General features: G+C 38.9%; 1 protein-coding gene across 2 annotated transcripts in view; it reads right to left on the bottom strand.

The window, feature by feature from the left end:
- THAP10 (THAP domain containing 10) overlaps nt 1–24,813 on the bottom strand; it is a 30,157-nt gene that overhangs the window by 4,273 nt on the left and 1,071 nt on the right. Inside the window, exons 2-3 of one of the 2 annotated variants that reach the window (XM_058737209.1) lie at nt 18,067–18,214; nt 17,748–17,958 (exon numbers count right to left, since the gene is read on the bottom strand). In XM_058737209.1, coding sequence (XP_058593192.1) covers nt 17,762–17,958; nt 18,067–18,214 — 345 coding nt within the window. In that variant the 3' untranslated portion in view covers nt 17,748–17,761. Of the gene's footprint in view, nt 1–16,627; nt 17,959–18,066; nt 18,215–24,813 lie in introns of those variants that run through there. The other variant, XM_058737208.1, reaches the window with a different exon arrangement.

Genomic DNA, 24,813 nt, shown 5'->3' with positions numbered 1-24,813 from the left:
CCAGGGTCATGGGATCGAGCTCAGTGCAGAGCCTGCTTAAGATTCTCTCTCTCTCTCTCTCTCTCTCTCTCTCTCTCTCTCTCCTCCTCCTCCTCCTCCTCCTCTTCCTCCTCCTCCTCCTCCTCCTCCTCCTCTCCTTTGCTCATGTGTGTGCACACCCTCTCTAAAATAAAATAAAATAAAATAAAATAAAATAAAATAAAATAAAATAAAATAAAAATATTTTTAAAAATTGTTAAAGGAGCACCCGGGTGGCTCAGTCGGTTGAGCGTATGACTTCGGCTCAGGTCATGATCTCACAGTTCAAGGGTTTGAGCCCCACATGGGGCTCTGTGCTGACAGCTCAGAGCCTGGAGCCTGCTTCAGATTCTGTGTCTCCTTCTTTCTCTGCCCCTCCCCCGCTCATGCTCTGTCTCTCTCTGTCTCTCAAAAATAAATAAATGTAAAAAAAATTTTTTTTTGTTTAAATTGTTAAAATTTTGCCATCATTGTTGCCTCGCCAGTATGTACTCACTCCGGCCTATGTCTTCTAACAATAAAGGCATTTGCCTGCATAACTCTAGTACAATGGCCACACGTAACAAAATTATCAGTAGTTCCACAAAATCACCACTATCTAGTTCATATTTGCATTCCCCGTAAATGTTCCATTCCAATAATTTTTTATGCCTAAAAACAAAAGCCAAGACCAATGAAGAGTCACACATTACATTTTCCCTTTATGTTCTTCTAGTCTGCTTTTTTTAAATGCTTATTCATTTTTTGAGAGAGATAGAGAGAGACAGAGCATGAGCAGGGGAGGGACAGAGAAAGAGGGAGACACAGAATCTGAAGCAGGATCCAGGCTCCAAGCTGTCAGCCCAGGACTCACCGTGGGGCCCAGACTCACGAACCACAAGATCCTGACCTGAGCCGAAGTCAGATATTCAACTGATTGAGCCACCCAGCCGCCCCTCTTTCTAGTCTATGTTAATCTAGAACGACACCTCCAACTTTTTATATGGTAGTTGTTGCTGCTTCACGGCACTGGCTTTTTGAAGGAAGGGATTGGCTTTTTGAAGTTAACCGAAAGGACTCAGGCTTTTGGAAACAAAACCCAGAGAATCAACTTCATACCTTCTGTGAGGCAAGAAGTGTAACTAACTCTTCCTGGTTTGCTTGGGGCTGAGGGTTTTTTCTGACCATGGGACTTTTAGTGCCCAAACGAAGAAAGGCCCACAGAAACAATGTTGAGTTGGTCACATGAGAGGCCAGGAGGCACAAAATCTGATATTTGCTCGAATGGTTGCAAGGCAACGATTTTACAGGGTAAAACTCTAAAAAATAATAATAATAATAACCCAATATGATGCAGCCACACTTGATCAATAAATGCTTTCATAGTGTTCTGTGTTTACCTTTTCAGAACGCTTGTCATATTTTTGACTCTGTTTCACATCTAAATTTTCCAATAGACAGTAAACTCCATGAAGGCAGGGACACATATGTCTTCCTCATGACTCTAATCCCGCTATATCCCTGTAATCCCACTACATATATATTTACTTTTTAATTTTTTACTGTTTATTTATTTTTGAGAGACAGAGAGAGAGACACACACAGAGTGCGAGTGGGGGAGAGGCAGAGAGCGAGAGGGAGACACAGAATCCCAAGCAGGCTCCAGGCTCTGAGCTGTCAGCACAGAGCCCGTCGCGGGGCTTGAACCACAAACTGCGAGATCATGACCCGAGCTGAAGACGGACGCTTAACCAACTGAGCCACCCGGGCACCTCCTTTTTTGTTTTTTGTTTTTTTAATTTTTTAATGCTGGTACGTATTAAGCACTTATTAAATATTTATTGAATGAAGGAATAATTGAATGGTGTCCAGGAATTTTAGAACTGAATGTACAAAACAAAATTCAACATGTATTTTCAGAATGCCCAGCTAAGAAATTTTTAAACAGTCAGAATGCAGTGCTAGTAGGTAATCTCCATCCCTTCATTACTGAGTGTTGTTATTAGCTTATGTTGCCTGCATGCTTGTCTAAACCAGCATCCTATGTCATTGTTCTGGCCTTATAGGTGAGACTCTGGAAGTTTCAATAATCTTCAGGATCAAATTCATACTTTGGCTTCTAAGTTCTCAGAGACTTCATGTGATGAGGGGAGAGAGTATCTGGGAATCTGGAAACATTTAACCCAGTACTAAGCAACCCTGGCCCATGTACCAGGGTCCTAAGGAAATCAATCACACTGTAAGAAATTTCAGTTAAATCAAGTGGAAATTAAAATAATAATTCTCCTCAGTCTTTATCCTGTTTTCTAAGTTTGAACCCCTCAGGGCCATTGCATGACTGGTCTCTGAGAGGCCAAGAAGGAGGGGCTGGGGTTCAGAAGGCAGTTGAAATATATGTAATTCTGGACATGGCCTGAGGTTTAAGTCATGTCTGCCTTTGGGGAAGTCTGGACTGGGGATTTTGTGACGGACTTGAAGTAGCATTGGGTACCTGCTGGTAGAGAATTCAGTTGGAGGCTGATCAGGGCTGGAATCGTGAAGGCCCAGAGCCCGGGACTGGCAAGGTCCAGGCAGATAACTCATCTCGATGTAGGCTTTCTCATTACTTTCTCCCTCCCGACAGGAGGCTCTGGCTGGGACCCTGGCTAATTCATAAAGGGATGCCTTTTTGCAGACTCCTTAGTTCAGAAGCTCACCAGAGAAAAGAGGCGTCGGGGTCACCGTGAACGATCAAAGACTGATAGACAAGAGCGTTTAGAAAAGAAAAGAACTTCCTGACGGTGAAGGGATTTTGAACTTCGTGATGAAATTTCTTTTCCTGAGTTTCAACAGAATATTTTTTTATGTGTTCCTCATGCTAGGGTGGGGACAGAGGTAGTGAAAAGACACCAAGCCCTCTAAGGAGATAAAGGGAATGACCATTTGTGAAACAACGGCTGTGCGCCACGGGCCTGACTCCGTTTAATCTTTGCAGCGGTCTCAATGAGGTAATGTTCAGAAACTGACGTTTAGCAAAATTAAGTGACTTGTGAAAGGTTACGTGCCTGCTATGTGGCAGAGCATGAAAATTACATGTGTGCTGACACCAGATCCACACTTTTCCTGCTCTACACCCTGCATTGTTCTAAGAGGTGCAATGGGGCTAAGGCCTGAACAGCCTCAGAAGTGGGGGCTTTATCAAGTCCAGGTGAAGAAGACGGCTGTAGCTGCCATGCTGTGTGCAGGCTTCTAAAAAGCCTGAAAATCCCCAATTTTTTCTATTGCGCCTCCCAGCTGCCCTGAGATCCTGGCACGCGTTACTTTTTTTTTTTTTTTTTAAGTTTATTTATTCATTTAGAGATAGAAGGGGAGAGAGAATCCCAAGCAGGGTCTATGCTATCAGCGCAGAGCTCAGTGGGGGGCTCAAACTCGCGAACCATGAGATCATGACCTGAGCAGAAATCAAGAGTCTGACGCTTCACCAGCTAAGCCACCCAGGCGCCCGGGGATGCATTGCTTTGAGATGAATACTGGGGGTCATGCCTCCTAGGGCCACTCTAAATGAACTAGTTTCATTCAGAGGCGGTGGGGCGAGGTGCTCTGTACTCCTCTGTCACCTCTATTCTGATACATTCCAGATGTTCCAGCAGCTCCATTTCTCAGTATTAGCTGTGAACTTGAGAGCATTGTGTTATCCTTTCTCTTTGGCTTGATTGTCCTTGGCCCTTGGGGGAGGGGGGAGGGGTAACTAAGAGCCTGGAGCGTAGCCAGATTATTCCATTTTGCAATCTCCAGCCACAGCTGCTAAAGAAAACTTATATTGTGCTTTCGTTCAGTGGGGAAAACATGTTTTGTTTTGCGCTCTTGCGTAACCATGAAACATCTGGGGCAACTTAGCTTCAAACTTCCCTCCAGTGCCTCATTTAGGCTAAATGATACAGAAAAATGTTCACCTTGAAATGTAAGCTACAACACTGTAATAAGTCATTATGACGTGCATTTGGATCCATACCCAGGGAGTCACACAGGACTTATAACTTGGGACTCTCTAAAACTACCACCTTTATTCTACGTTAAACAGTTTCTTATAAATGGTCAGGGCTCATAAACTAGCACTCAAAATGCGGAAGCACTTGGGAGGGCTTAGAAAGGATTCTCCAATGTTTTCAGCCGGTGGTTCTCAATCTTGAGAGTGGGCATGAGAGTCACCTATGAGACTCATTCAAACTCAAGTTGGTTCCACCCCCAGAGTTTCTGATTCAATAGGTCTAGGGCAGAGCTCAAGAATTTGCATTTCCATTAAGTTGCAGGTGATGCTGATGCTACTGGCCTGGGCACAATTTTTTTTTAATGTTTATTTATTTTTTAGAGAGAGAGACAGATAGAGAGAGAGCAGGGGAAGGGCAGAGAGAGAGAGGGACACAGAATCTGAAGCAGGCTCTGGGCTCTGAGCTGTCAGCGTGGAGCCCGACGCGGGGTTCAAACTCACAGACCAGGAGATCATGACCTGAGCTGAAGTCGGAGGCTCAGCCAACTGAGCCACCCAGGTGCCCCTGGGGACCATATTTTGAGAATTTCAGCTTTAAACTTTAGTCAGCCTAAGTGAGAAATTAAATAGAATACATGGCATTGGCAAAAACTGTACACAGTGGCAGTGTCCAGTTTCATGCTTTGTTTTACTTTTCTAAATGGGTAAGAGCTGGTCCTAAAATGAGCTGACCACACAGTCATTGCTGGTGGGGGGGGACATGTTGGCACAAACTTTCCAGAAAATGAATTGGCAGTAAAAAAAAATATATTTAGGTGCATTGATCTAGTAGTCCCACTTCTAGGTATCTCTAAGAAATGATTCGAAATATGCACAAAGGTACAGAAATGTTTATTGCAGCTTTATATTAAATAGTGGAGACTTGAAAATCACATAAATATCTAATAGTGTGTATATATATATATATATATATATACACACTATTATACTAGTATACTAGTATACTAGTATACTATATATATAGTATATATTATATATATATATATATATATATACACTAGTATTCATACAATGGAGTATTACGCAACCATCAAAGTGCTTGGAGAACATTCTTAATGATGAGAGGAAATGGTTATGATATACAACTAAACAGAAACCCCAAGGCACAAAGATGTATGTATAGTATATGAAGCATATTAATACATGTATATTGCTATAGCCAGCATACCATTTAAGGGAACACACTGAAATGTTAACAGGATGGCATTACATTTGTACTATGAATGTCAATCATTTCCTCCCTACCTGATCTTCTAAAATAATATAAATAGTATGTCCTACCCAAAGCCCCACCTTTGAAATCCAAAAGGGGACTTTTTAGACTCTCTTCCAGTGATAGGCGATTGGACTCTGCACAGACGCCCGACCCAAGGTGAACCTATCAGGGACTCCCTCACAAAACTGGAGTATTAAACCCAGAGAGTGTTTGATAGCTGTAGAATGGAAATATGTAGATTTAGGGCTGTGGCCATCTTGGGGGGTATGCCAGTAGAGGAGGCTGGCCAGCACAGATCTATAGATATATTGGCTATTACCATCTACAATACAGGTTCGGTAGCTAAGTAGCACATGCAGGGGTACACACACACACACACACACACACACACACACACACACACATTCTCCTTAAAAACACAGTAGGGGGGCGCCTGGGTGGCTCGGTGGGTTGAGCGTCTGACTTCGGTTCAGGTCATGATCTCACGGTCCGTGAGTTCGAGCCCCACGTTGGGCTCTGTGCTGACAGCTCAGAGCCTGGAGCCTGTTTCAGAGTCTGTGTCTCCCTCTCTCTCTGCCCCTCCCCTGTTCATGCTCTGTCTCTCTCTGTCTCAAAAATAAATAAATGTTAAAAAAAAAATTAAAAAAAAAAACAAAAAAAAACCCACAGTGGGGAAACGTTGTAGATATTCAACTGGAATACTTTTATCTCTGTTATGACTCCAATAATGTCCCCCCCTTTTTTTGCCTTGAGCTAATTAGAGACGGTTTCTCTTCTTTGCAACGGCATCTTAAATTAACGGGTGACTTTTGTTTGTTTATTCGTTCATGTTTTTTTTTTTCTCTTAATCTCCCACACTGTGTTGTTGCGTTTCTTGATGGGAAAATATTATTAAAATGAAAGCACTGAGCTGCAGCTGAAAAATAATTATTTACTGGAAAGCTGCCTATTTGATTACTAGCCTCCACTGATAAACCTTCCTATTTTTGACACTCTGAACTTGAGAGGTCTTCTTTGGTTTCTTTCAGTTTGGTTCAAAATCCAGGGGACAGTTTATCTGAAGCTTGGAAATGTCCGTGCAAAATGTTTGTCCTCTACTGAGCTAAGCTCTGTCATTTCCCCCCAGCAACTCTGTGAGGAGTTCAACAGCAAAGACAGATGCCGAAAAGAGTCATGGTTTTCCCCATCGACTTGAAGATTGGAATGGGTGAGTCATCCTCAAATTGAGTTGGGAGGGATCGCTACAGAACAGCCCACATTTTGTCACAAAACTTTTGCTGTAATATCATACTAGTTCAAGTGTGGTTTTTCAGTTTTAGAAATACGTGTGAATGCCATATTGGTTGGTTACCACTATTTTGTGACAGGTCAGATTCACGTGAAGTTGCATCAACCAACCCCAAAGGGTGATACAGTTCAGGACAGGACTATTTGGAATAAGCCTGTTAGGTCATTGTTATCCTTCTCAGGATCATCACCTCACCACCTCTTCCACTGAGAACCGAATTCTAACTAGCGCATGGCTGGAATTAGTTTTAAGAGTTTTTAGATATGCTGTGTGATATTTAAGGGAAGGACTGACTCTGCCATGTTTGATGAATGAATGAGAAATCACTCATATTGTGCTAGAGCTGAATGGAAGGGATGAATGCTTAGAAGTAGCATCCCAAGGGGTCCAGTTTGGGGGACCTAGACTGTGGATTAGAAGCCTGGGATGATGTTGGGGATAAAATCATGATACAATGTAGGGGTTCCCAAAGTGCGTGTTTTCTAAAAGGATGAGAAAACTGTCAAGAAGGAGAGAGTTATTGGCACTGTAATAACAGAGGAAGTTTGGGGCACCTGGGTGGTTCAGTCGATTGAGCGTCTGACTCTTGATATTGGCTCAAGTGGGGATATCACATGCATAAGACTGAGCCTCACATAGGGCTCTGTGCAGAGTATGGAGCCTGCTTGGGATTATCTCTCTCCCTCTTTCCTTGCCTCTCCCTGGCTTGTGCTCACACACACATTCTCTTTCTCGGAATAAATAAATAAACTTAAAAAAGATAATAGTAGGAAATTCAGGCAGAGAAGTTAAGTTCCATAGGCAGAATCTAAAAAAAGCTGTTAAGGGGGCACCTGGGTGGCTCAGTTGGTTAAGCGCCAGACCTTGGCTCAGGTCACGATCTCACAGTTCCTGAGTTTGAGCCCTGCATCAGGCTCTGTGCTGACAGCTCGGAGCCTGGAGGCTGACTCAGATTCTATGTCTCCCTCTGTCTCTGCCCCTCCCTCACTTGTGCCCTGTCTCTCTCTCTCTCTCTCAAAAATAAACATTAAAAAATTTTAATAAAAAGATAAAATAAAATAAAAAAGCTGTTGTGTTCATGCATGAGGAGAGTGGTCTGGATCTGAAACCGTGGAGTGGATCTCTGCCTACAGAGACAGGACCTTATTTTCCAAGACATTCCAATACCTGTGAAAGACCCGACTTTTAATGATGCATTGCCAAGCAGAGAGCACCTAAGTCTAAACCTGCAGTTGACCCAATTTATTAACAGCCATACTCTGCTAATCCCTTATTTAGGTAAAATATCATGTATAATCAGAATGACTAATTAAACCTAGGATGACATACGATAGGATGAGGGGAGGGTCAAGATGAGGTGGGAACTAGAGAATACTGATTGCCATTTCTTTAAGAAGTCTTTGCCTATATCTATCTATCTATCTATCTATCTATCTATCTATCTATCTATCTATCTATCATCTATCTATCTATCTACCTACATTGGAGCATTTCCTATATACTATGCTACCCCAGAATGTAATGACTTAAAAAGCAACCATTAATTTATCTCATGATTCGGTGGGTTGGTTGAGAAGGTCTTCTGTCTGAACAGGTATGGCTGATAACCTTGGGCTTGCTCATGTTTCTCCACTTGGCTGGCATGTCAGCGGTGGCTGGATAAATCTAGAATGGCCTCACTCGTATGTTTGGTATTTAGAAGGCTCTAGGAAGGGTCTGGCTGCTTTTCTTCTCTTCCTCTAGTGGGCTGGCTTGGGCTCATTTACGTGGGAGTTCCAGAGTTCTAACCACAGCTAGAGGACAACCCCAGTGCTCTAGCACTTTCAAAGCCCCAGCATGAATCACTTTTGTTAATGTCCCATTGGCCAAAGTGAGTCATATGGCCAAGTCAGATTCAAGGAGTGGACAAAGAGATTGCACCTCTTGACAGGTATGGAAGAATTTATGGCCATTTAGAAAAATCCACCCCAACAAGATACTAGAGTTGGTAAAAATAAATAAATAAATAAATAAACCAGTAAGCCATTAGAACTGTAGAGAAGGGGCTAAAAGGTGACAGTGATTGACTATAGAAATTCGTCATTTCCTGGTGGTGTTAGCAAAACAGAACCTGAATGTCATTTAGTGCAGCCAAGGAATACTCTGTTTAGAGATTGCCCTGGGTTGTGTTATCTCAGGGCCCAACACACTTTTGAGGCTCTAAATAGAACTGTAAATACCATCTTGGAACAATCCTGGAAGTGTCCTAGATGTCTGGGATTCATCTGTTTTGAAACTAACCAGGCAGGGATAATGCCCTTGGAATATCTGAAACCCCCATCCCTCCTGGTCTAGGTAGGGGAAAGGACCTACCTTCTTTTTTCAAGGACAGGGATTAAGAACCAGAAGTGCACATTGTTGGTGGGTGAGGAGCAATGACAAGGTAGTCCTGGAGACGGGAAGAGGAAGGACGTGAATGGTAAACTTGCTCTCAGGGGGAAGCAATCAAAATTAATAATAATCTGGAGAATATGACCTGGAGGAAAGGTTAGGAAGCCTTTAAAGGGCAGGTGGAAGAAATGTGATAGTCTCTTGAAGCAGACTGAATGGTTTTTAAGAATGATGAGCTAAGGGAGGTTTCAATCTCAATCCTGCCACTAGCCAGTTAGTTACGTGACCGTGCACAAACCACCTACTTCAGTGTTTTCATTGACAAAACTACCATTGACACAATCACCATTTGACTGGGTGATTTTTTCCAAAGGTCTTTCCAGCTCTAACATCTTCACAGAAACTAGAAAAAGAAGCAAAAGATTGATTGGCATTTTTACATGAAGGGAATGGGGCTGTGTTAGAAGGAATCCCCTTCAGAGAGCATTGGAGCAGGTGTTAGGAAGATTTGCAATCTCTAGAACTTTCACAGGGCTCGAACTCATGAACTATGAGTTCATGACCTGAGCTGAAATCAAGAGCCAGATGCTTAACTGACTGAGCCACCCAGGTGCCCCATAGAACTTTAAAACCATGATAGATCCCTATCATTCATTCGATGAACGTTAACTGAACATTAACCACATGCCAGACAAAGCAGTCAGCTAACGATGGCAGCTTGCTCCTGCTCCTGTGGAACTTACAGGATCATTTGGGTTTGATCAAATGATTCTAGAAAAAAATTGGGATTTGTAAGCACATCTAGCTTTATTATTCAGTCATTTCTGATGAAGAGTGGGATTGGATTTCTCAGAAATGGGGACACTGGATTGCTGAGACAATTGCAGGCAGGGATTACATCAGATGCCTTCTCTGATCCTTAGTTTCTTCATGTGCAAAATAAAAAGAGTATACTAGAGCATTCCTAAAGTCTCATTCAGCTCCAAAAATTTAATGTGGCCGCCCAGCAGTCCTTAAGTGCTTTAGCTCAGCAACCCCATCTAGTGTCACTGTGTGCACCTTAGTAGAAAACATCCATTAGTCATTCTAGCACTGAGGAAGGGCAGTGAAGAGGCCAGACATAGCTGGAGACCGGCTTGAGACTCAAGATATCAGAGGAAGGGAGCGATGGTTATCATAATGAACACTGACATGATTTTTGCTATGTGTCAGCCAGTGTTCTCGGTGGCTACTACTCATGTAATTGTCATAACAAACCTGCGATAGAGGTGCTCCTAACACCCTTACTTTCCAGATAAGGAAACAGGGCACAAGAACATAACTTGCCTGGTCAGTGGCAGCACCAGAATTCAAGGCCAGGTAGTGAGTGAGCTCCAGAGGCCATTCTCTGCTCCACCATACTTTCCTGCCTCTAGCTAAGAGTCACAGAGCGCTTACCATGTGACAGGCACTGTTCTAAGAGCGCTGCATGGTGGACGTTCTCTAATCCTCTTGACAGAAATCAGATGTAGATAATAAAATCCCCATTTTTCAGATGAGAAGACATAACCCCAGGGAGATGATGTAATTTTTCTAAACTCATATAGTTGATAAGTGGTGGGGCTTCAGTACCCAACCAGGGTGGAAACCAAAAGATGCATCCAGGCTGCTGCCACCTCCCTAGAATTTTTCTCCCATTTTCTCAAATGTCACGGCTTCATTTTTATTGGTACAAAAGGGGAGAGGCAAGCATCAAATGCCAGGCAGAGCTTGTGTGCCAATTATCTGAAGAGCCCATTCCTGAATATTCAGAAGGTTGTTAATTGCATTAATGGATAATGCAGGCTCGCATGCATTTTCTTGGTCCCTCCTACTTATCATTTTGCAGCAAATTTGCCAGGTAAGTAATGAAGACATTAAGTGCCACAGGAGATTTATAAGCTGTCCTTTAGGAATCTTATATCACAGCCTCAACAATCACTTTTACGTAAATACCTCCCCAGACTATATCTCCTAAACTCACCACTGCAATCGACTAAAGGACACATCCACTTTCCAGTTCCATTATCCTCTCAAACTCAACTTTCAGTACTTATTTAGCAAATATTTACAAGCACTCACTGTGTGCTAAGCACATACGCAAAACCCTTGGGCTCTCAGAACAATGCTTGGCACATGGGGATACTAATGTAAGTCCTTATTTTCAAGTTTTACAGAGCCTACTGGGGGAGATTGGTCAACAGTCACAATACAAGGAGATAAATGTTGTGATGGCTAAGCATGACACACTTTGGTGTATGCAGTGACATTTCATCCAGTCTTAAGACAGAGGTAAGCGTAGGATCAGGATCAGGGCACCTGGGTGGCTCAGTCAGTTAAGCGTCTGGCTCTTGATTTCGGCTCAGGTCATGATCTCATGATTTGTGTGCCCGAGCCCTGTGTAGGGCTCTGTGCTGACAGTGTGGAGCTTGCTTGGGATTCCCTCTTTCTTCCTTTCTCTCCGCCCCTCCCACACTCTCTCTAAATAAATAAATAAACTTAAAAAAAAAAAAAAAAAAGACTGAAGAGTAGGGTCAGGAAGGGTTTCTCAGACAACTGACTCCCAAAATTGAAATCAGAACCTTTCTCCCCAGACTGACTGCTTCTTATTTCTACTAAGTGTTCTCCCATTTTAGCTGCCCCGGCTTGGAAACTCATTGTTTACTCTGTCCTTGTTCACAAATCCAGAGACTAACCTAATATTCATGTCTAGGATGTCCAGTCAATTCTTCCTTCTCAGTATCACCTCCCTTCTGTGCCTTTGTCACTCTAGTTCAATCTTGGATCTTCTCAAGCCAGGACTACTGCAAAAGTCTGTTCTCTTAGCCCCAACAAATTCTCTCCTTGCTGATTCTTCCCACACGATACTCCAGATTCAGTCACCTAATGTACTTCCCGGCTCAAAAACCTCAAAATGTCATTCAGCACCCAAAGGATAAAGGCCGATCTCTTTTCTGGCAACATTCTGCCCCCTTTCTCCTCCCTCCATCGGAATCTTCCACAATTCCCTTGTAAAAGCCTCTGCCTTCAGTCTAAGGATGCCACCACCATCCCTTCAAGCCACCCACTCTGCTCTTTCTGCATTTATGCCTGTGTTGACTTTTTCTTTGCTCAGTTTTTAAAAAAAAAATTTTAGTGCTTATTTATTTTTGAGAGAGAGAGACAGGGGGCAGAGAGAGAGGGAGACCCAGAATCCGAAGCAGGCTCCAGGCTCTGAGCTGTCAACACAGAGCCCAACTAGGGCTTGAACTCAAGAGCCGTGAGATCATGACCTGAGCCAAGGTCAAATGCTTAACCGACTAAGCCATCCAGGCGCCCCTGCTCAGTTTTTTGTTTGTTTTTAATGTAGCATATCTATATCCTCTCTCTCCTGAAATGGCAATTCCAATTTTACCTCTTCTGTGAAGTCTACCTTAAAAAAACTACAGAATTTATTGTTTGTACTAGTGAGTTGGCAATTAGCGTGTATTGCTGTTTTCTTTAGTCAACTTTATAAAGGTATAATCTACACCACCACAGGGATATGTACCAATGTAACTATCACATCAGGAAATAAAACACCCACATTAGCCCAAACATTTCCTTCTCCCCTTTGCAGGTCGTTTCCTACCTGCCCCAGTCCTAGGCAACTGCTGATTTTCTTTCTGTTACTACAGATTGATATTCTCTCTCTCTCTCTCTCTCTCTCTCTCTCTCTCTCTCTCTCGAATTCTGTGCAAGTGGAAATATCAAGCATGTGCTCTTATTTGAATCTGGATTTTTTTCACTCGGCATAACGTTTACAAGATTCATCCATGTTGTTACATGCTTGTTCTCTTTTATTGTTGGGAGAATTCCATTGTCTGGATATACTATAATTTGCTTATCCATTCACCTGTTCATGAACATTTGGGTTGTTTTCATGAGCCTAAAACGCTCATAAACATCTGTGTAAAAGTCTTTGTATAGACATGTATTTTAATTTCTCTTGGATAAATACTTAGGAGTTGAATTGCTTGGTTGAATGATATTGGTTGTTACCTTTATAAGAGTTTGCCAAACTGTTTTCTAAAGCGGTTTTAATATTTTACATTCTCATCAACCATGTCTCAGAGTGCCGGATACTTCCTCTCTATCCAACACTTGGGTTATTCTAAACCGTTTGTATTTCTATATTGTAAATTGTATTGATTTTTTAATTTCACTTTCATTGTTCATGGCTAATATGTAACAATACAATTGGTTTTCATACATTACTAAACTCACTTATTAATTCTATTAGTTTTGTAGATCCCATAGGCATTTCTATGTACATGATCTATATTTAAAAAGCTTTATATTTTCCTTTTATTAATTTTTTTTTAATTTTCGAGAGAGAAAGCACATGCAAATGGGGGAGAGGAACAGAGGGAGAGAATCTTAAGCAGGCTTCAGGCTCAGTGTGGAGCCCCATGCGGGGCTGGATCCCACGACCCTGGGATCACGACCTAAGCTGAAATCAAGAGTTGGACGCTCAAACAACTGAGCCACTCTGGCACCCCTATATCTTCCTTTTCAACTTCTATGCATTGTATTATTTTTTTTTTCTTTTTGCCTATAGTGCACTAATTAGGATCTTCACTACAATGTTGGCTAGAAGTACTGACAAATGGATATCCTTGCCTTGTTCCTGATTCTTATTCCTGATAAAGCTTTCAGCCCTTGAACATTAACTATGGTATTATTGGTATATACATCATGGCTGCCATTTATCAGACTGAGAAAGTTCCCTTCTATTCCTAGTTTGCTGAAAGTTTTTATCATAAATGGATCTTGATTTTTGTCAAATACTCTAAATCTAATGAGGTGTTCATGTGATTTTTCTCCTTTCTTCTCTTAACGTGGTGATTGCATTGTTTGATTTTTGAGTGTGAAGCTAATCTTGCAGTGTTGAGCTAAACTATACTTGGACATGATGTATTATTGTTATATTGCAGGATAGGTTTGCTAATAGTTTGTTAAGGATATTTGCACCTACATTCACATTGGGATATTGCTTTGTAATTTCTTATGTCTTTGCCCAGTTTCGGTAATAGGATAATGTCGAGTTCATGAGATGGAAAGTGTTCCCTAATCCTTCTCTTGAAAGAGTTTACGTAACATTTACATTTTTTTCTTATGTGTTTGATAGAACTTATAAGTGAAGTCATCTGGGCATAGAATTTTCTTTGCGAAAGGATTATAATTACAAATTCAATTTCTTTAATAGATATAGAGTGATTCAGGTTTTCTGTTTCTTCTTGTGTCAGTTTTGATAGCTTGTCTCTTTTCAGCTCTAGAATTTCCATTTGGTTCTTTTTTATAGTTTCCTTTTCTCTTCTTAGATTCTCTATCTCTTCATTTGGTATTACTGTATTTTTCTGTTTGAACACATTTAAAACAGCTCTTCTAAAGTTCTTCTCTGCTCAGTACAACTTCTGGTTATCGTGGAGTTGGTTTCTATTATTTCCTATGTCTTGATTATGGATCACACTTTTCCAATTTCTCCATATGACTAGTAATTTTTAGTATTATGCTGGACATTTTAGACGATAAATTCTCTCATCTTATTCTAAAGCATGAAGGATTTTGTTCTAACAGCTAGTTAACTTGGCTGGACTCAGACTCCAAGCTGTTTCCCCTATGGTGTAGCTAAGCTAAGGCTTCCAGCTGTTGCTTTCTACCGGGATCGCTGAGGTCTCTCCATACAACATATGTGTACTTCAGTGATTAGTCAAAGATTTGGGTGGTTGATAAGCAGATTTGGTCCTCCTCCCCAGTGGCTTCTACTTTTCTTCGACTTGCCCCACCACTTTTCACTTCAGGCGTCCTTAATTTTCAACTTTGACTCCTCACGCCAGTAAGATGGTAACTTTCTGCTTGAGTTTCAGCTGCCCTCCACAGCATGGAACAGGGAGTGTACTCAGGCGGGAAGGCTCACAAAGGACATCTCGCCCACTGCAGTTCACCTCTTTTAAGGCTGACTTGCTATTTCTACCCGCTTTTGATGCTCCCCAGGTCCTTCAAAGTTGTTTTCTATACATGTTATCCATGGGACGGTTAATCTGATACAAGCTTCCTTGCCACTAACAGAATAGGAACTGCCCTATTTGCTTCCATGGGGAAATGCGGGGAGATTTAAAAAAAAAAATGACACCATCACCACCATCATCTCTTCAGAATTCCCATTGAGAAATATTTTTGACAGAGCAAGCTTTATAGTCACACACTCTTGACATGTCTCTCTTCTCTTGCCTAAAGTCCAATGACTTTACATGTGAATCCACTTATGTTTTTTAAATATAAGAGATAAATACTGGCAATGTGCCAGCCATAAAATACATTTAAAATAGAATTTAAGCCTAGAATAAAATAAAAATTCTTGACAGTGGCCTCAAATGCCTTATGTGGTCTGGTTCTGTATACCAGCCCAATCTCATCTCTTATCATTCTCTGCCTAGTTCATTACCTCCAGCCACCCTAGCCTCCTTGTTGTTCCTCAAATACTAGAGCACCTGCCATTCCTATCATGTGGAATGCTCTGCCCTCCAATCATTAGATGGCTGCTTCTTCTGATCATCCAGGTCTCTGCTCAAATATTTTATCTTCAGAGAGACCTTTCCTGATTATTCTACCTAAAAGACTCTCTCCCCGACCCCAATTATGTTTTAACATCTTACTCTGCCTTGTTTTCTTTATAGCACTAATCATTATCTAAAATCATTCATTCATTTCCTTGTTTATTGCCTGGCTCTCCTCTAAAAGGTAAGCACCAAGAGGGCAGAATCTTTATCTTGTTCACCAACGTACCTTGGTATCTAGAAGTCATCTGGCAAAGAGTATGTTTAATAAATACTTATTAAATAAACAAATGAAAAATGATATGGGACGTTTTGAGGTATATCTCATTATTTCCCATTAAACTCTTCGGGGAACAACAGAAATTTAGATAATTGAAAATGTACAAAAAGCAATCAGTATTATATAGACCAGAAGTTCCTTATATTTAATTTAAAATAAAGCCAGTATTTCATTTTACTTCAGGACAGTGAAACATTGTACATTATAAAATCATGTGAATCAACAAACCAAACATAAATTCTCAGTTGGTAAGAGAAGAAAATTCTAACTGAATAGAAAGTGAGAAAGAAAGAAAGAGAGAGAGAGAAAGAACTGTTACAGCTCTCAAAGTTGTTTATCACGTAGAAATGAAGTATACTCATGGCATTGGAATTTGGGGATGAATGGGCATATAATATTCATTATAATGTGAATTAAGGAGATTGGCTGTTTAAAAGCTCAAGGGACAACAGGTACTTACTGATAGTATTAAGCTTCAGAAGATTTATGTGCTTAGTTTTAAAACATAAAGGTCTCTTGGGGCTCCTGTGTGGCTCAGTTGGTTGAGTGTTCGACTTCAGCTCAGGTCATGATCTCGCGGTCTGTGAGTTCGGGCCCCGCATCGGGCTCTGTGCTGACAGCTCGGAGCCTGGAGCCTGCTTTGGATTCTACATCTCCCTCTCTGCCCCTCCCCCGCTCATGCTCTGTGTCTTTCTCTCTTTCTCTCGAAAATAAACATTAAAAAAAAATTAAAAAAACAAAACAAAACATAAAGGTCTCTTAAAACATAAAACAGTCATCTCAAAGTCAAGCCAAAGCAGCAATAATAATAATGATAATAATAATAATAATGCTAAATGTTTACACAACGATGTTCAGGCTCACAGCTTCTAGTAATATTTTGTTTGTTTTATTATTCTTTTTTATTAAAATTACACTGTTCAAATTAAGTCACACATGAAATTGGCTTTGGAAGAAAATCGCTTTGGTATATCATTTAAATCTTCTAGGATACAAAGCATGCAAGTTCTTCCAGTCATGCACAACAAGACATGTGAGGTATCAAATGGACATTTGTTTTTAGTATTCTCACTAGAAGACTAGAGTTCTAATAAGTTTCTCAGAAACCGCTGTAACAAATTTCTTCATGGTACAAAACTGCCATGGACGTTGTCCTGGTGAGTGGCAGATGGAGCAGCTAAGTTTCACGTGCTTACTTCCCAAATGTGGAATTCAACAGAGTGGTATCAACAGAGGAAAACCTAATTCCTGAAGTGGGGATAATGCTAGATATGTACTAATTTTTTTTTTTGCATGATGTTAATAATTTCAGTGTTAAATGAATCAAGCTCATTGGTTGCTTGCAATAGGAACCAATGCAGATTTCATCAACAAGATAATCTAAGTATATGAAATTCTGTCTCTGTTTCAATGAATTCCCTTCGAATATTTTCTGCACGAGTCATAGCTTCACCAGAAATGCGCACGGGGACTGATCCCCAGATTGAAGAGTATTACAAATGGACAAACTAATAAATATACAACATAAAAAAATCATAATCAAGGGTAAATCTCCTGACTCTACCCCCAGGTCATTTAATAGTATCAGACTTGGCTGTGCTTACTAGTATCTTCAAATTTAGAATAGTGACATTCCAGCTTATAAATGTCAAGTAAGTCCCACATGGGTGTTGCTTCTGCAGTAAGCTTAAATATTCAGTGCTTAATCTTGATCTGGAAATGTTGCTATTGTGGTTCTGTTTTATAATCCGATTTCCACAAAGGATTAAAAAGAAAAAAGAAAAAAAGGTGCAAGTGGGAGGTGGGGAGATTTGTGGACAGTATTACCTTCATTATCTTGGCAGGCGGGCACATTTTTGCCTTAGAGCTAAACAAATTTTGCTGATCCTCAACTATTTCAAAGCGAGAGAGCTATGGGAACAAAGAAGTAATGAGGTGAGCAAAGATGTGAGAACCTACAGCACACAAGTCACCTGATGTCGCGTTTTTAACAGGATTCTTCTTTCACCTGCACAGCAATGTAAGACAAACCGCTCTGCTCACTCTCAAGGTCCCAGTCTGCATCTGTCTCTGAGTCACTGGAGTAAATGTCAAAGAGAGAGGCACTTCCAGACCGCAATTCATCTGTCTGAGTAGTGGCATTACACAGTTGTTTTCCAAACACTTTTACCTTGGCCTGAATACCTGAAGGGAACGAACACAATCGCCTATGAATGACACTTGGCTTGTCATGTATCTTTCATATACAAAAGATTAATTCAATTATAAATGAATTGAAGAGTCAAAACATACCAACACTTCGGTGAGGGGGCCTTTTCAGAGAAATCTGCGTACTTTTATGCACTGGACCTTCTTCACAGTGAGTAGGTACTGAAGTGACACCAGGAGATAGATTATCAGCGCGGACCTGTGTTTGCGTAATTTCATTTTCACATGTAATCTAAAAATATGAATCAGAGGAGAACTATATCAAAGGTAAGCCTAAGTAGTATGGTTTTATCTTTCAAAAGTGAGAAGTAGTAAAAGACTATAAATAATAGTTTTCAAGGTCACATATTCGGAAGACTGGAATTTGAACCCAGGCAAGCTGGCTCCATAGTCCAAGTTCTTAAGAACTCTGCCATACTGTTTGTTCCTTACTATTTGTAATCACAAATTGCTAAGCATTCTGGTCGAACCGCAATCTATAAGCTATTAAGCTATTTGCTTACAACTCATTATTTTCCCCCCTAAATGAGTTGCTGTAAGAGATAATACTACTAGCATTAAATTATTGGATAGTGTAGCAGTAGCATTACTCTAGAAAACCCAATCATCGGTCCTTTATACCTTGCAGAGAAATGCTTTAATCCAATAATATGATTGGCTTTAATGTTTTTATGCTTTCCTGAGAAAAAAAAAATACAACATGAAATGGAAATTTTGACTCTTGGGGGAAGTGAGAGGTAGAAAGGAGGAGGATTTGGATACTTAGAAGGCAACATACGACTGAGTACCTAGAAATAACATGGAAGAGGCTAAGAAAGGATATCTGGAATATGTAAGGGGGCCTGTGAGAAGAAAAAATAAGACGTGATAAAGAAACAAAAACAAAATTTGGAAAGTGGGTGATGGGCACTGAGGAGGGCACCTGTTGGGATGAACACTGGGTATTGTATGGAAACCAATTTGACAATAAATTATATATTAAAAAAAAAATTAAAGTACTTTGCAATTTTATCTAGTGGCCTGGTAGTGACAAGTGCATTCAGACCACTGAAAAAATATTTTAGCTGGCATCTATGGTTGCTGTAACACAGCAAAGACATTAAAGATACTTTTGTGAAGAGTCCGTTTGTAACAGAAATAATTATATCTAATATTACTGAGGACTTAAATCAAAACGTAAGTCTTACCTTTATTTGTGTTTATAATTATGACTAATTTCCACTGGCTATATCTACTTCGAAGCCAAGCCAAAAGTCTACAATAAGTTCATTATTTCTTTACAGAACAGATTTATGCTTGATAAAAATGGCATTTTAGTTACTTACTCAGGCTTTAAAAAATAACTTCTGTTCCCGTTAGAAGAATACATTTTATCACTGAGAAAAATTTGCATGCAGAGAATAAACTAAAATAAACTAAAAATTAGCCATAATCTCTTTATCCATAGCTAACAACTTTATGGTTTGGAATTTTTTTGGTCTTTTGCTATTTATTTTTTTAAAAATTGGGATAATCTGTTTTATAACCTTTTATATATCCTTTAATACATCATTTTTCCCTATCATATAGCATGTTTCTATATTATTAAATAATCCACATAATTTTTGTGGCTGCATACAATCTATTGTACAGATATACTATAATTTATTAAAATAATCTGTATTGGAAACCTTTGAACATAAATCTTTTGTGCACATATCTGATTACTTCTTCATATTAAAAGGTTAAGAAGCAGAATTTCCAAATATGTATTGATCAACTGGAACATGTGTCAAAAGAAAATATTTGAAGTGAGGCAGAGAGAGACAAAAGGATGGAAAATATAGAAAAGATCACAAGAGACAGCAGATAAAATGAAAAACTATTGTATATGATATGAATTGTAGTCCCAGAGAAAAAGGGAAAATGGGACAGAAGCAATATTTGAACAAATAACATCTGAAAATTGACTAAAATGGACAGAAGACATTAAGACACAGTTTTACAAAAGTACTATTTGTATTAATCAAAATAAAAACAAAGGAAGCCACACCTATGCACATTACAGTAAAGCTGGAAAACAAAGAGAAAAACTTAGAAGCAGCTAGAGGAAAAAGATACATTCTCTTCAAAGGGGCAACCATACATAAGTGAGTAAGGATACAGTAAAATTGAAAGTAAAAGGATGTAGTAAGATATACTATGCCAAAACAACCTAAAGGCCGATGTTGCTATATTAGCAGTATATAACACAAAAACTGTTAGAATTGGAGACCAAATATGTAAATTCAAAATCACAGTGGAAGATTTTTAACATGTCTCTCCCAGTAATCAATGCAATAAGTAGACAAAAATTCCAGGACATAGAACATTTAAACATTAATAGACATATATGGAACATTGTACCCAACTGCAGAACGCACATTCATCTCAAGTGAATATGGAATATTTACGAAAGCTGACCTATATTTTGCCTAATACAAGTTTCAATAAATTTCGAAAGATTAAATTCATATGCTATATATTCTCTGGCCACACTGTAATTGACGTAGAAATCTGTAACAGAAACAGAACTACAACATGCCTGTGTGCTTGGAAATTTTAAAATATACTTCTAAATAACCCATGAAAAGATAAACTTAAAAGATAAATTTATAGTGAAAATAAAAAGATAGTTTAAACTAAATAATAATACTCTACACCAAAAACTTATGGGATTCAGTTAATGCCATGCTTACAAGGGAGTTTTGGGCCTTAGATGCATAAAAGGGTATAGGAAAATTGATTAGGCTTGGTTAATTTAGACTGGAATTAACATCATGCAAAAAAGTATTCCACAAAAGATTTCTAACATAGCCTCATTTCAGGAGTCAATTTTTCCTCCATTAATACCACTCTAGGGAATTCTACAATTGGGAAATAAGCATATGAAACTTATCCCCCATGTCCATTCAAATGAAAATTCTGAAAATCGATGATCCAATTTAACTTCTTAAGAAGTTAAAGAAAGAAGAGTGAATAAAAATTTAAGAAGTAGAAAAACCAAGAGTGAACTATAATGTAAACTATGGACTTTGGGGGATAATAATGTGTCAATGTTGGTGTATCAGTTCTAACAAATATACCACTTTGGTGGAGGATGCTGATAACGGGAGAGGCTATGCATGGGTGGGTGCAGTGGGAAAATGGGAAATCTCTCTATATTCCCCTCAAGTTTGCTGTGTACCTAAAATTACTCTAAAAACAATCTTACAAAAATAATTTTTAAAATATTGGAGAAAAGTGTTTTAAAAAATTTAAGCAGCCAGGCAAAATTTGAAGTGTGGTAATTCAATGTGTTGTCTTCGCATAAGCAAGTTAGCTATTCTTAAGATATTCTTTGTATGAAATATCACATCTGAATATGTAAGGATATCCTAGTGTAAGTGAAGTTTTCCACTTTCTAACAAGTTTATTTAATGGAAAAGCAGATATGAAAAGATCTATGTTAACCATTTAGCTCAGTAATGTACAAATCGAACCCATCAACTAAAAACTCAAAGTTGAAAAAAGTACATGGAAGGAAAAATGATAGAAAATAATGAAAAAGAAAAAAAAAATACCAGAGAAAAGATCAACAAGGCAAAGTTTATTCTTTGAAAAGACTAATAAAATTGATATACACCTGGCGAAGTAGATCAAAAATGAAATGAGAAAGCAAAAATTACTACATATCATAAAGAATTTCAAAAGATAAAAGATTATCATAAGCAATTTTGTGTCAATATATTTGAAAATTTAAATTAATGAATTTATAGGAAACACAATTTATCAAAAGAAGTATAGAAACAAAAAACTGAATAACCCTATAACTATTTTTAAAAATTGAACCCATCATTAAAAATCTTCCCACAAAGACAACTCCAGGATAGGTATCTTTATCATTGAACTATACCAAATATTAATACCAAATTTATTAATGGCTATTTAATGCCCATTTATATAGAAATATTTCCAGAAAATTATATAAGAAGAAATAACTCCAAATTGGTCAGCATAATCTTGACACCAAATCTGAGAAAGGAATTTCAGGAAAGAAAGACTATAGATCAAGTTTGCAAAAATCCTAAATATTAGCAAATCAAATGAAGCTATATGTAAAAAAAGAGTACTACACTTTGGCCAAATTGTGTTTACTTCAGCCATGAAAGCTTGATTCTGTATTTCAAAACCAGGCAATATAACTCACCACATTAACAGAATAATAGACAAAATATAGGATCATGAATAGATTCAGAAAATATATAAAGCACTTGATATGATTCCACATCACTTATGATTAAATCTGTATCAAAAATTAGGAACAGAGGAGAATATTTCTTTTTAGGATAAAGAACAGCTGCAAAAAAACCCTATAGCATAAATCGTATCAAATGGTAAACCTAAAGGCTTTCCCTCAAAACAAGGATGAGAAAAGGATTCCTCATCACCTCTCTGGTTCCCAACACCATACTAAAGTGTCTAGTTAGTGTAGTAGGAATAGGAAATAGAAGCATGAACATCAAAAAGTATTTACCAACATGTTTTAGACATGAAGAAAATTCAAAAGTATTTACAAATTATTGGAATAAATAAGGTTACACAAGGTTTCTGGATACGAGGTCAACAGAAGTCAATTTACCTACATAAATATATAAAAAAATAAAAATTTAAATACTACTTATAATAGCAAAATCAAATAGGGATAAATTTAATAAAAGATATGCAGAACTTTTACATAGAATGCCATAAAATATTTTTAAGAGAAATGTAAAAACCCAGATAGAGGGATGCACTATATTCATGAAGAATCAGTGTTGCCAATACATTCTTTCTCCTCACATTCATTTATAGATTCAATGTAGTCCCAATCAAATCCCAGTAGATAATTTGTGGAAGTTGACAAACCAATTCTAAGATATATATGGAACTTATGTCACCTATAGTTGGATAAAAAAACAAGAATGCAAAATTGTTAAGGAAAAACAATAATCTTAGCTCTTGAAGCAAAATATCAGTGCATAGTGCTCCTCGGGGCCTCCTTTCCCCTTGGAGATAGTCCCTAATCTTTTTTCAAGCTCCCTACAGATAAGGAACATTCCATTGCATTTACCTACATATAGCACCAAACATCCAGAACAGTGTCTACAATAGCTCCTCGGAAAAGTTGTAGAATGCCTGGAAATTGTCTGTCAGTTGGCCCTGGAATTGGGAAAATAGTGAGTGGTGGAAGGACTCAGAGGTGGCACAAGCAAACTGTCTTAGCAATGTTACTGGGGTTCTCGGTCCAGACCTGGCTACCAATGTATTGCTACCAACTCTAAACTCTTTTTAACATTATATACATTTAAAGTCACTACTATGAAAACACATAGCTTCCTAATAACTCGACAAGTGTATTAATGTAATACGGGTTGTTAGAAATTTTGGCTGGATATACTAATGGGAAAATAGTTTTGGTATCTTTTCTGGATTTCCTCAACATTAGCCTTTGTTATAGTATAAAATCTTTGACTGTTTCACTAGCCTGACTTTTCTTCTCCCAACTTATATAAATATAAATATTTATATTTATCTATTTATAGATGTACCTGTATGTGCTTAGATAAAGGTTGGATAGGTAGTGATAGTGGATAAAAAATTGAAGGGGCAGATGTCTTGACTGGTCTATAGCTTGGTGAGAAAGGAAACTGGCAGAGAACTGAACACTCTATTATAGTACAAAAAAGTGTTCTTATGGTCACATAATCACTCCACAATTCCATATTTATTGAATTCCTAAAATCTGCAAATTAATGTTCTAGGTACTGCCAGTACAATAATGAACACGTCAGATAGGATCCCTGCTCTCATGGAGCTTACATTCTAATGTGAAGACAAATATTAAGCGAACTACACAATTGTTTTGTGACAGTTGTGATGAGTATTACTGAAGTATATGTGCTATTGAAGCATATGAAACATATGAAGAAAGGAAGTATATAACTAGGGGGTCAAAGAGAAGGGTGTTTGAACTGATTTTTAAAGTAAAAAGACTTAATTGATGATGATGGGGAGTGGGAGCAGCATAATTGCAGGATATTACATGAAACAGCTGAGTGAGGCTTGTTGGTAGGAAGGAATATAGCATGTTCAAAAATGGAAAAGATCAGCATGACTGGTGTATACTGAACAAGGACAGTGGCCTTGGATAGGACTGGTATGGTAGACAGGGGCAAAAAGCACACAGGGACTTGCAGGCTGTGTTAATAATTTTGTTCTTTATCCTAGAAATGTCAGGATGCCTTAAAAGGGTCTTAAGCACCCACTCCAATGTAGGAAGCAGGTTGGTATTGCAGAAAAAGTTTTGCTCGGACAATTAGACCTAGAGCAAATATTACAGGCCCGTGAGGAAGTTATTAACCTCCAGGACTGGCATCCTTGTGTATACATTGTGAGTTTGGACTAGATGAGCACTTAGTTTCCCTTCAGCTCTAAAATTCTAGGAATGCGTTTGAATATTCAAAGTCAAAACATCAGTTACAGATCAGTTAGTTGACTTGTCTTCCCATCTCTAGAAATTGAACACCTTTTAGATCCAGTTAACAGTCCTGATTTAATCTACCTAAGGGTGACAGGGCTGAAGTCTGATGATCTCAAAGAAGGCTGGGGAGTCTTAAGATGGGAAGAGGGGAAGAAGATCGTGACCAGAGGCAAGGTAAGTATAATCTACGCTTATGAGGATTACTGAAATAGCAGAAGAGGGCAAGGTGGAAAAACTGAGCTCACTTAAATGATTTAACTTAAAGGCAGCTAGTCAAGAGGAAAGAAGCGGGGTTTACCAGCAAGCCCCCT

This window comes from Neofelis nebulosa, chromosome 7 (genome assembly GCF_028018385.1).
Source record: "Neofelis nebulosa isolate mNeoNeb1 chromosome 7, mNeoNeb1.pri, whole genome shotgun sequence".
In the NCBI taxonomy this organism is placed as follows: Eukaryota; Metazoa; Chordata; class Mammalia; order Carnivora; family Felidae; genus Neofelis; species Neofelis nebulosa.
The sequence above is the reverse complement of the archived record's forward strand: the minus strand, read 5'-3'. Positions and strand labels throughout refer to the sequence as shown.